General features: G+C 37.1%; 1 protein-coding gene across 1 annotated transcript; it reads left to right on the forward strand.

The window, feature by feature from the left end:
• The first annotated feature begins 12437 nt into the window (after positions 1 to 12437).
• Positions 12438 to 13028, forward strand: LOC107874485. The gene is made up of 2 exons (XM_016721262.1): positions 12438 to 12610; positions 12722 to 13028. The coding sequence occupies exons 1-2, from the start codon at positions 12438 to 12440 to the stop codon at positions 13026 to 13028; spliced, it is 480 nt and encodes a 159-aa protein (XP_016576748.1).
• Positions 13029 to 14145: the final 1117 nt, after the last annotated feature.

A 14145-nucleotide genomic window follows, 5' to 3' on the forward strand; every position in this document is an offset into this window, starting at 1 on the left:
TTGCTCTGCGTACCAGTACATCTGTATTGACCCCCCTCCCTCCAGGTTCTGAGGCACAGTCTAGGGGTCCTGATAAGCAGTAGAATTTTATCATACAGAAGTGAAGAGTACCAATTGGTGAGCCTTTTATATTTCAGAAGGCCTAGTTTCTTTCAGACAATTATTATTTATTATGGTTTTGGTCTACTGGGGGCCTTGTCCCAGTTTTCAGACAGTTGTTATTTGATCATGTAGTAGAGATTTTGCAAACGGTTTTCAGACGGTATTTAGTTGATATTGGATTTTGTTCCTCATTGTTAAACTAAATTTAGATTATGACCATGTTTCCGTAGCAGACTAAATTTCCGTATTTACTTTTAGTATATGAATGTTGTGCATGACTACCAGATAGAGTAGGACGTCCGGGCCTTCATGGTTCGGGATGTCTGTCACGGCCAGGCCCTAGTTCGGATCGTGATAGACTTGGTATCAAAGCACGGTTTATAGTCCCAGGGTGTCTGCAAAATCGTGTCGGATAGAGTCTTATTTATGGGTGTGTAGCGCGCCACACTTATAAGCAGGAGGCTACTAGGCGCTTAGAAATGTCCCTCTTTCTTCTTCATGTTCTAGTTCGTGCAATATACCATATAACGTATCATCCTCTTCAGTCAGCACAATGAAATTCTTGTTAATCAAAGTCTCTGTTTTTCAGTAGGCGAAATACATTAGATTGATCTGTCTGGCACCAAGAAGAATTAAAGTATTCTAGGACTTTGTACATGAAAGAAGTGCCTCTAGCATGTGTTCCAAGCCTTGCACTGAATTTTTACCCTACCAAAAAATACGTTCTGTCAGGCATCTAAACTTTATTTTTTTGGTCAACAACCAACATGATCTTTATTCAACCTTCATCCATCAAATACAAAAGGATAAAAACAATAAACATAAATTAAGCCTACTGCTCCTAGCCGCCTCATTTAAACCCCTGCATCTCTTATAAATCCCTATCCGATAATTTTTCTATCCACATTCTATCTTTACAAGTATATTTCATCCTCAGTGATTCTCTCATCTTGTATCAGCATTCCATCAAAATTTGCTTGCAAACATACTTTGGCCTAGGCACCTTTTGATTTCACATTGTATCATTCTTTGCCATCCACATGTTGTAAATGAGGGCTACAGACAAAGACCACAAGAAAGCTCTACTCATCTTATCTTTTGCTCTTCTTGCAATCCTTTTCCATCATCCTTGTATATTCTGATTCACCATTTTGATCTTCAATCAATTCATAATAACATCCAGGCACTCCTTAGAGAATTCACGGAGAAAATATCGATGGTATAGAGTTTCAGATTGAGTACCACATAATAGGGAGCCATCATCATCACTAAGTCCAATATGCTTCATTCTTGCCTTGGTCATGAGTCGTTTATGCATGGTTATCTAACATATAAAGCTATGCGTTGGTATATTGGATTTATTCCACACTCCCCTCCATTCAGGCCAGCAAGAGCCAATCCCTATTTTACAGATATAGCCACTCAGAATAGTATATTGTCATTCCCTTTAAGCCATCCATTGTGAACATGCCCTGCCACAAATTTAGCCTTTAGTCCACAAATTTTCTTCCAGTGGCAACATGAATAAGTAGGGGCATTTAAACTTTACCAAGACAAAAATAGAAGTCAATCCTCAACCCCAGATAGCTATGGTATAGATGTCTACCTCAAGTAGCTATGGTTTCTTTCTATCAACAGTGACAAAATTAAAATATACATCTCGTAATAGAGTTACTTTTTAGTAAGGTATATATTACAAAAAGTGGAAGAAGTCACGTAACAAACTATGATCAGTTAGTGTGCTCAATCGTATACTGTTGTACCGACTAGCTCTGATACAAGGCTTTTTTGTGTCACTAATCTAGATGCACTAGAAATACAATAGGCAGCTCCTATCATCATATCCAGCAGCATTAGGCACCGAAGTGCCAAACCCATTGGAGACGACAATAACTATCGGCATGAAACATTCATGGAGAACCCTCTTTTTCTCAAATAGTTCTCCCCACGTCTCTCTCTCTCTCTCTCTCTTTGGTGTGTATGTAATAGGTACTCTTGGAAAAAGACAAGTTAACTCTAAGAGAAAGGAGTCATTCAAAACTTCAAACCAGAACTTGCAGCACACGGGGCTCTCCTATTATCCTCAGTTAAAGAATGGGTATCATCAATCTCAAGTATAAAATGCTCAGCACATACGACATGTCAAGTATCTTTGTTTTGGTCGACCTGAACACTATATTATTAAACTCCCTAGGGAAAGAGCCAATCTTTTGTACAACTCAAAGCAGCAAGTAAAAAATAAGTAATCTACACCTATCGACTATCCTTCTAGCTATTCCTCTGCAGAACTCCTCTTGTGATTAAATCTTCTAGCTATGATCTGTCTTTACACGTTGGCTCCTTCATGAGCTCTCTAGTATGCAAGCATTTGTTTCCATTTTAATTCTTTGGTTCACTATCTGTGGGCATGGGACATTGTGATTCAATAGGGCCTCATTCTTTGCCATCCAAATGTGGTATATTAGCGCTGCGGCTTCTGCTCATATGGGTTCCCTGCTAACCCATCCATTTGTTCGTCTCACTATCCTAGTTCAGAACCCCTCGATGGTTTTATTTTTTATCCTTATTTTTAGCAATTGAAGGTTCTCTTCTAAGCTAGCTTTTGAAAAACCGCTCTCGAAAGATAAAGATCATTAGTTTCATTCTCCCTTCCACATAGTAGGCAGACTTCGTCTTGGCATATCCCCATTCAGTATAATCGATCTCTTGTTAATAGTCTCCCCTGTGCATAGTTAAACAACAAATGAGGCTGTGCTTTGGAACATTTACTCTATTCCATACACCTCTCCAAGTGGTCCATAGGCCTCCTTCTCCCTTTGTCCAAGTGCAGCAACTTCTGATTGTGTATTTGCCTGAACTTGTGAGCCAGCCATTGTGTACATAGCCTGGAGCAAACACTGTTTTCACTCTGCAAATCATTTTCCAGTACCAGCAGATATTAATGGAGGGTCTATATTCCCACCAGTTGTCACCCTTTAAGTAAAGTGGTTCACCCATGTAACCCAAAGGTTATCAGCTTTTCTTGCTTTGTTCCATACTTATTTCGCTACTGCTGCTTCATTCCAAGATACAGTCTCTCACCCCTAAACTTCCGTCTTTCTTTGTTCTACAAATCATATCCCAATATATATAGGAGGTAGTTAGCCTGTGTTAACATTTCCACTCCATATAAAGTTCCTGCAGAGGGTGATTATTTGATTTATCTCCTTAATTGGAAGTATGGACATAGTTCCACAGTAAGAGTGATGTGCATGTTGTTTTCGGGTACATAATCTATATGTTTGCACAATACACTTCAATCTAATTTCAAGACAGCTTTAAGGACAACAATGAAGTTTAACACCTTCAACACAAGTTCAAAATGAACTATCAAAGAAGTATGTTTATCTACTTTTTTTAAAGAAATAAGATGAAGTAGAAAAAGAACCAAGTCCTCCTATTTCATGGAGTGTCCTTAAGGAATTAATTCCCCTTAAATACCCAAGGTTGTGGAATTTTTTCTCCCAGGATAAAATGGCTCATAATCTGAAGGTAGCGGCACCTCAAACTTTTAGATTCCTCGAACACACTCAATGACCGATGATCACAAAGAGTTTTTGGAAGAAGAAGAATATTTTCAACTCTTAAAATCGTGTTTTTACCTGAGGAGAAGTTTAGGTATTTATATCCTTCAAGTGTCCCTTTAGAAAGAAGCAATGATTCAAGGAAATAATCATTATTTCTGAACAATCAGGTCACCTGGTCTTGGTCTGCATTGGAGCTGCGCCTGACCTGTGGCCGCAGGTGACATTTCGGCCATTCCAGTAGCTTCTACACTGGACCTTTGCCAGACAGAGAAACCTGTGCCTAACCTACCTGAGCAGGTCACCCCTTTTCCAAAATAATGTGTCATTTCCTCAAAGGGTGACACCCCTTTCGAGGTGCGTTTGCATGGCATCCGAAATACGCCCGCACATGGAGAAAACATATCCATTGGATTTTTCCAGATTAAAATTTCACTTGATTTCCAAGTTTCAAATAAACTTTGTCCAAAAAAATAATCTCTCGATCTATCACTTTCCAAATCCCAAGCCGAAGCCGAAGCCGAGCAACCGACGACGACGGTGCGAGGCATCACTTTGTTCTTGCCTTAATATCCACATGAATAAGTGTTTCTTATTATAAACACAAGAGAGCTTCTTTCTCCCACTAATGTGGGTGAACTTAGCTATTCTAAAGTGATTTCACTTTCCCTCCAAATTTATTCCCTTTATTTTCCATTCATACATCAACTTGACCCCAACAATTCCCCACATGAATGGGGAATGGCTATTTCATAAAAATTTATGGACAAGTATATGATCAATTCAAAAAGACTGATTGCATCTGGATAAGTGGGTTTTCCTTTAAACTTTTCATAGTGAACATGCATCGGATTCACTCAGTCAATCAATAGATTTGATATTTTTGAACTATCAAACTTAATGTACACCTAGATAATATATGTCACACAATCAGTCTTTTACCATTTATAGTTCTCACTATTTTGTTTGTTTTAGCCATGAACACATCCTGATTTTATGAGAGCGTAGAGAATAGGCCTTTACTAACATTCTCCTTGAAGATACTTTCACTTCACCATCACATAGGTGATAAATGTTCAATCTTATATTTAAACTATTTAGTCAAATCTGCCAAATTTAGATAATCATTAAAAAGCTTCACATCATAAGCCTTATTCTTGTTTCCTAAACATTGTCTATATCATGAGAATGGGTTGAGTATATTGAAAATGTTGAACCTGTCAGTCACGACTTTGTTTGATCTCCTTGAACCTAACTCTTGGGATCTCTAGGCTAGGTAGAGTTATGCTGACTTGTCCTAGTTTGTAAACCCATTCCCTTCGATGTTATCTCAACTCCCTCTCTAGATATGCCTTTTTTAAGTGGATTTGACAAGTTGTCTTTGAATTCACATAGTCAACAATGATAATTCCACTAGAGAGTAGTCTCTAATAGTATTATGTCTTCATTTTATATGACGAGATTTACTGTTATACATCATGCTCTCTGCCCTTCCTATTGCCGTTTGGCTACTACAGTGTGTACATACTGGTGCCAATGGTTTAGGCTAATAAAGGAATATCATCCAAGAAATTTTGGAGCCATTCTGCTTTTTCACCGGCTTTATCTAATATGATAAATTTAGATTCCATTGTAGAGCAGGCAATACATGTCTGTTTAGACGATTTCCAAGAGACTAATCCTCCACCTAATGTAAATACATATTCACTCATGGATTTTACTTTATTCGATCTGGTGATCCAATTTGAATCATTGTATCCTTCAATTACCGCTGGATATTTATTATAGTTTTGAGTGTATTTAAAATATCCCAGAACTCTTTTCATTACCATCCAATGAGTTTTATTGGGATTACTTGTGTACCGACTCAATTTACTAATAACATATGCTATGTATGACCACGTACAATTCATGATGTATATTAAACATCCTAACACTCTGGCATAGTCCAACTGTGAGTCACTTTTACCTTCATATTTTTGAAGTGCAAAGCTCACGTCCAATGGAGTCTTGACAATACAAAAATTCAAATACTTGAATTTGTCAAGTACCTTTTCAATGTAATGAAAATGTGACAATGCCAACCCATGTGGAGTTTTATGGATTCTTATTCCTAAGATCACATCTGTAACTCTAAGGTCTTTCATATCAAATTTGCTCTCAAGCATTCATTTTTCAGCATTTATGTAATGCCTCAAGTTTACACCCCGAATGTCACACAATGCTAATAATCCCGAAGGACCACAAGCTAACCCATGATTGTACCTGCTGTAATAACTAAATAATAAGACTATAATAATATAGAAATTTGGATGGAACTGCCATAAGGTTCATAACTAAAATCAAATACTGCTAAATAAATACTGAAAAATGAGCATCTGTCTAAAATAACCTAGTCTGAAAAGCCTCTAACTGCCTGAACATGGAGTTGATGGGACAAGTCCCTAAGTAACCCCGACTACTGAAAAATAAACTAAAATACTGAAAAGATGACTATGTCCTCAAACTATGAGGACTCACCACTAAATCTGTTGCTGATAATCCGGGTTGCTAAGTACGATCAGGAGCCCATGCATCTGAACCTCTGATATAAGACATCATAGCATAAAACAAAGGTATGCATTAGTACTTTGAATATACTGGTATGCTAAGTGAGGTAAGGCTTAATGCATGGGTTTATATTCATGAACAATACTGGCTGAGTAATATGAATATAATTGATTGAGAGTACATGTATATATGAAACTGCTATAAATACTGATTATGCAATACTATGCACATAACTATATATACTGTAAATGAGATCATATTAACACTGGGTATTGAATTCTAATAACTGAATTATTGATATCTGAGTTCACTAATAAGTGTTTTACTATTAGCTGGGTGACTATTTCTGACAGTCCTGATGCTATAGAACTAAACTGAGTTCTATACTGAGCTGGATGACTATTTCTGACAGTCCTGGTGTTGTAGAACTGAAATAAGTTCTATACTGAGGCTGAAACTAAAACTATGGGAGGTAATAATCTAACCGACATACCCCTATCTAAACTGATTGGGGTCCAACTTATAACCCCAGTTGGAAGGGTATCAGTACTGTGCCACGGGTAAAGACAAATTACTGAGTTACCCTTATCTGGCAGGTGCTTTGAATGAGAACAATAGTACCCTCAACTGGCAAGTAAGACACCTTATCAACCCCCAACTGGAAGTTTGATGTCTCAACCTATGTTGTCTACATAGTTCTAGAATGCAAGGATTGCTTCTAAGGAGTACACCCTCTACTGGCAGGTGAATCCCCATCCTTAGATTCACTCGGTGTTGAATCCTACTCCCAACTGAATAAATACTGAACTGATTTCTAAACTATACTAGGCTGGACTCAATTGTTATTGATCATGCTAACTGACTAAGATGGACTGAGTTCTATTAACTAACTGAACACACTGAGTTTGGTAACTGATTGAGTACTACTGTATGTGACATCACCGACTATTCTGTTGCTACTGAAATTCTAAGTAAAAACAACTAGATTGGTAGGTATTAGATACCCCTAGGACTTGATAGCATGAAAACTAAAGTATAACCTAATCTTGAAAAGCATATCAAGGTCATTTTTGTTCATAATTCATTCATAGAGACATTTTATCAAACACTTGTAGGGCATAAACTTGTACATATGCTAGCATGTCATGATTTCACCATTTAATTCACATGGACATTCCATCAAATACATGGGGAGCATATCTTAATGCATATAATCATGGACAGCATGTAAACATTGTAAATACAACACCCAAACTTGCTAATTCAAGGATTATAACATGGGATTTACATAATTCAATATACATGCTATTTCAATTTCATGAAATTCACAATTAATCATGGATTGAAATTCAATTAATTACATGAACATGAATATAATCCAATTTCAAGCATGTAAATCATGAATCAATAATGTTGTAGTTTTAAAAATAGATTCTTGGACTCTGTGGGTGAAAGGAACCCATAGATGAACACCTGACATACCTTGATTATTAATGTTATAAAGATTGGGGGTGAGTTCTTGAGGCTTGATTCTTGAACTTGATGAAGCTAGGGCTTTTTCTTGAGAGGATTTTTGTGAAAAGGATGAGCAGTTTTGCTATTTGGGGTTTTAATCCCGTGTTATGGAGCTATTGGGTGAAGGGAAAATGACCCATTTGCTCTTAAAAATATGGAACAAAACTGCAGAATTTACTCGGACTGGGCTGGATAGGGCACCGCGGGCTCTGGAACGCCGCTCTAGGTAGGGTGCCGCGGTCTACATCGTGGGCTCCCCCTAATATCAGACTGGGAAGGGTGCCGTGGATTAATCACCCTGAGCCACTATTTTGGAGTTTCAAACATGTCCTTATGCTTGTCTGAAAATTCTGAAACTTACCCGAGATGTACTATTGACTTCCCCGATCATGAATCAACTTAAAAACTAACTTTCTAAGGTCGAAAAGGTCATAAATAAATTCCTCAAAGTTTGAGGGCTTTAGAAATGACTAAGTCCTAAAACTTAGCTGAAATTTTCTAAGTCTAGTACCTCTTTTTGCATGCTTTAAAGGACTTAAATGATTAGGATTCTGTGGGGTCTTACAATACTCCCTCTTGGGAACATTCGTCCAAGAATGAGATTGACTAAGCTAAGAATACTGATAAACTGAATTTATACACTGAACATGCACAACTGAAGCATGATTACATGATTAAAACTACTGATATACTGAGTTATATACTGAACATGCATGACTGAAGCATGACTGAATTCAGAAGACATGACACATGACTGAGCTATTTCATAAAGGTATGCATGATATCATAAGGCTATGCAACTGAACCGATACAAAGTTATAAAGAAAATCTGAGCGTGGAACTGAGTAAATTCAAGGAAAACTTTTAGCTTGAGCTGAGTCTGAGTTTTTGGAGAAAAGGTGAGAATGCTTGGTCCGCATATTTTTTTCTGCTTCCCAAGTAGCTCCTTTAATGGACTGATTCCGCCAAAGAACTTTGACTAGAGGAACCTCTTTGTTCCTCAGTCTGCGAACCTGAAAATTAAGAATTTTGATTTGGACTTCCTCATAAGAGAGACTGTTTTGAACATCTATACCCTCTATAGGAACTACAAGTGCAGGGTCTCCTATGCACTTCTTTAGCAAGGAGACATGAAACACTGGATGTACTGAAGCTAAGTCTGAAGTCAACTCAAGCTCATAAGATACCTTTTCAAAACGGCTGAGAATTCGATAAGGACCAACATATCGGGGACTGAGCTTCCCCTTATTTTCGAACCTCTTCACTCCTTTCATAGGAGAGATTTTCAAATATACATAATCACCAATCTCAAACTCGAGATCTTTTCTTCGCACATCTCCATACGATTTTTATCGGCTCTGAGCTATCTTAAGTCTTTCCCTGATCAACTGAACTTTTTATAAGGTATCAAATACCAAGTCAGGCCCCACCAATATGACTTCACTTACTTCAAACCAACCAATGGAAATCTATATCTCCTACCACAAAGCACTTCAAACGGATCCATCTGAATGCTGGAATGATAACTGTTATTATATGCGAACTCAATCAAGGGCAAGTGGTCATACCAAATACTCTTAAAGTTAATGGCACACGATCTTAATATATCTTCTAAAGTCTGAATGGTCCTTTCTTCTTAACCATCTGTCTGAGAGTGGAAGGCTGTACTGAGGTGAACTTGGGTACCAAGACCCTTTTGGAATGCTTTCCAAAAATGAGAGGTGAACTGCATACCTCTGTCTAAAATAATGGACAATGGAACTCTGTGTAATATGACCAACTCTCTAATATAGATCTTGGCATAATGCTCGGTTGAATAAGAGGTGCGAACTAGTAAAAAGTGAGCTAATTTGGTCATCCTATCTATAATGAACCAAATCAAATCATGCTAGCGGCGAGGATGGGGAAAGCCCATCATAAAATCCATATTCACCTCCTCCCACTTCCATGTGGGAATACTAAGATCTTGCATAGATCTACTGATCCTGATGCTCGATCTTAACCTGCTGACATATTGACCACTTAGCTACAAACTTTGCAATGTCTCTCTCCATCCCACTCCACCAATAGATTTTCCACAAGTCACGGTACATCTTAGTGGCCCCTAGGTGAATTGAGTAGCGTGTACCATACGATTTTGTAAGAATCTGCTATCTCACGCCATCTATACATGGCACATAAAGTCTACCCTGACAACGCGACACACCATCTTTCCCTTAGGAGAAACCTCAACCTTCTGATCTCTGACTAACTCTTTTAGCTTAAATAAACTGGGATCTCTGTTTTTCTTTTCTTTTACCTCAGAAACCAGAGATGATTCTAAACTATTCTACACCCATACACTACCCTCTGCTGAATCAACTAAGCAGATACCTAGTCGGGCAAGCTGATGAACTTCCTGAACTAACTTCTTCTTACTATCCTATATGTGAGCAACACTATCCATACACAATCTACTAAGAGCATCAACAACTACATTAGCCTTGCCCGGATGATACAAAACACTCATGTCATAATCTTTCAACAACTCCAACTGCCTCTTCTGATGCAGGTTTAGATCTTTCTAAGAAAACCCATACTGTAGGATTTTATGGTCTGTGAACACATCAACATGTACTCCATACAAGTAATGCTTCCAAATCTTTAAGGCAAACACTACAGCTGATAACTCAAGGTCATGAGTAGGATAATTCTTTTTATGGGGATTAAGCAGTCTAGTGGCATAGGCTATGACCTTACCTCTCTGCATCAATACACATCCCAAACCAACTCTAGAAGTATCACAATATACCACAAACCCATTTGAACCATCTGGTAAAGTCAAAATTGGGGCTGTAGTGAGTCGATTCTTCAACTGGTAAGCAGTCTAGTTGCAATCATTTGTTGATTGCTTCGCAGGGTACCACCAAATCCTGATGAATGAAGAAGATGCTAAGAAAACTACATTCATCATACCTTGGGGAGTATATTATTATTGGGTGATTTATTTTAGACTCAAGTAAGCAGGGGTAACTTGTATGAGTGCCATTACTACTATTTTTCATGACATAATCCATAAGGAGATTGAATTCTATATTGATAAAGTCATTATCAAGTCGCGAAAGATCTTAGATCATTTGAAAGGTTTGAAGAAGTTCTTTGACCGACTGAGATGGTACGATCTGAAATTAAATCCTGCATTGTGTGCATTTGGTATCCCTGCTGGAAAGCTATTGTATTTCATTGTGAGTAGGAAAGGCATAGAATTGGACCCTTCAAAAATAAAGTCTATTCAAGACTTTCCTCCTCTCAGAAGTCGAAAGGACGTGATGAGTTTTCTACACTGATTCAGTTACATTAGTTGATTTCTTACACAATCTATGGTGATTTGTAAACCTATATTCAAGTTGTTGATAAAGAACACTGCTACCTAGACAGAAGATTTCCAACAAGATTTTGATAGAATCAAGGAGTATTTGTATAATCCACACGTTTTGGTGCCCCCGAAACCTGAAAGTCTTGTTGCTATATTTGTTTGTGTCAGATAGTGCATTTGGGTATGTTTTAGGACAATATGATGAAATTTGAAAGAAGTAGCAAAATATGTATTACTTGAGCAAGAAGTTCACACCATATGAAGCCTGGTATGAATTATTGGAATGTACCTGTTGTGCATTAACTTGGGTTCCACAAAAGTTAAGGCATTACATCTGTGCGTATACCACTTTTCTCATTTCTAGGATGGATCCATTCAAATATATCTTTCAGAAACTCATGCCTACCGGGAAGCTAGCAAAGTGGAAAATTTTTCTAAGCGTATTTGACATTGTTTATGTTACTCAAAAGGCGGTGAAGGGACAAGATTTAGCCAGCCATTTTGCGGATAACCTTGTAGATGAAGAGTAAAGACTCTTAAAACTTATTTACCAGATAAAAAATTCCTATTTATTGGAAAAGATATTTCCAAAAAATATCCAGGATGGAGAATGTTTTTTGATAGGGCTGCAAATTTCAAAGGAGTTGGTATTGGAGTAGAACTAATTTTACAATCAGGCCAGCATTATCCAATTTTAACAAAGCTTAGGTTTCCATGCACTAAAAATATGATAGAATATGAGGCTTGCATTCTTGGTCTTAGAATGGCTGCTGTTATGAACATACATGAATTTTTGGTTATAGGGAATTCAGATTTGGTGGTTCATTAAGTACAAGGCAAATGGAGTGTCAAGAACGTGAAGTTGATTCCATAACTAGATTGCGTGAAGAGTTGCACAAGAAGTTCATCAAGGTTGAATTTAAACATGTCCTGAGAACTAAAAATGAGTTAGCAAATGCATTGGAAACCATGTCCGCTATGATTCAACATCCTGATAAGAATTTCACAGATCCTATCAAGGTGAATGTATAGGACCAACCGACATACTATTTTTATGTAAGACAGACGACAAGCCCTAGTACTATGATATTAAAAGGTATATCAAGGATGGAAACTATCTAGAGAGCATAACTAGTATTCAGAAGAGAACACTTCAGAGATTGACAAATCATTTTTTCCTCAATCGATAAATCATTTATAGGAGGACCCCTGATTTAGAGATGTTAAGGTGCATCGACGCACAGGAGGCTAACAGGTTAGTCAAAAAAATACATGGGGAAATATGTGGACCGCATATGAATGGTTTTATTTTGGCAAAAAAGATTCTTCAAGCTGGCTATTTCTAGCTAACAATGGAAACAAATTGCCTTTGCTCTGTGCAAAAATATCATCAATGTCTGATTCATGGTGATTTCATTCATGTTCCACCAATTGAACTCAATGTGATGAGTTCTCCTTGGCTGTTTGTAGCTTGGGGTATAGATATCATTGATCCTATTAAGCTAGCTGTATCGAATAGACACAGGTTTATTTTAGTCGCTATTGATTATTTCACTAAATAGGTAGAATCCTCTTCGTATAAGTTTGTAACAAATAAGGTGGTGAAAGGTTTTGTTTGCAATAACATTATTTGTAGATTTGGAGTTCTAGAGTCATTTATAATAGATAATGTAGCTAATTTCACTAGTGGCTTGATGCGTGAGATAGATGAGAATTTTAAGATTACTCATCATAATTCCACCCCTTTCCATCCTCTGATAAATGGTGAATTTGAGGCCTCTAACAAGAACATCAAATGGATATTACGGAATATGATTGATAACTATAAGCATTGGCATGAGAATTTACCATTTTCCCTTCTCGGCTATCCTGCCACTATCAGGACTTCTACTGGAACAACACCTTATCTTTTGGTTTATGGAACAGAAGTAGTTTACCTGTAGAAGTAGAGATACCATCTTTGAGAATCACTCAGAATGTTGAATTAAGTGATTCTAAATAGATTCAAAATTTGTATGAACAACGGATGCTAATCGATGAAAAGAGAACGAACACAGTTTTCCATGAGTAGCTTTATCAACATAAAATGGCCAAAAATTTTGACAAGAAGGTAAGTCTAAGATAATTTAAACTAGGAAAGTTAGTGTTGAAGCATATATTTTTGCACCAAAATGAAGATAAGGGAAAGTTCCCACCTAATTGGCAAGAGCCTTACATGGTTTACCGATAACTGACGATTGGAGCATTGATCCTAGAAGAAATGGATAGTGATGTGTGGCCGAAAGCTATCAATGAAAATTCTTTTAAGAGATAATATGTTTAGAAACCTATCTGTTTCTTATGTAATGATTTTTTTTTTTTATGTATTGAAGGTACAAATGACCTAGTTCCCTTAAGGGAATACGTTGGAAATCTACGTTGGGTCTGGTCTCTTAAGTATAAATTTCCTACAAATTTCTCTTTACTTGTAATGAGGACTATGATTGACCTGACTTACTTGGTGGATACGAAGGTGGCTCATATCGGGCTCAGTCACATTAGAATAAAAATTAATTTTTTCCTCTTTCTATTTCATATGTAATGAACTACATTTTGCCTGATTCTCATGGGATATGTAGGCAATCCACGAAGGGTTTATTCCCTTATTTTTTAATCTTCTTAAGTGCGTTTCATGAGCTATGCTTGACCTAATTCCCTTGGCAGAATATGTAGAAAGCCTATAACAGGCTCGGTTTTATCATCATGGAGCATCAACATCTTTCTCAAGTCAAACTGGGATAGTTTTTTAGGGCATCGTTTTGAGAAATGGTAGATAAGACATATCAAGAGATATTGAAGTGTGTAGGTTTCGATAAAGAACGTTCGCATTGTTTCACAATATTGCACAATTCATAGTTTAGCAAAATTGTTTTAATCACTATGCATATTTGCACATTTTATTTATCAAGTTATTTATTACTCTTATTTTCTTTTATTTTTTAATTTTCAATCAAATATTTATTTTTATTTTTAATATTCATTGGCCAAGATTTGTAAAAGATGGGGTTATAAGTCCAAACA

This window comes from Capsicum annuum, chromosome 6, assembly GCF_002878395.1.
Source record: "Capsicum annuum cultivar UCD-10X-F1 chromosome 6, UCD10Xv1.1, whole genome shotgun sequence".
In the NCBI taxonomy this organism is placed as follows: Eukaryota; Viridiplantae; Streptophyta; class Magnoliopsida; order Solanales; family Solanaceae; genus Capsicum; species Capsicum annuum.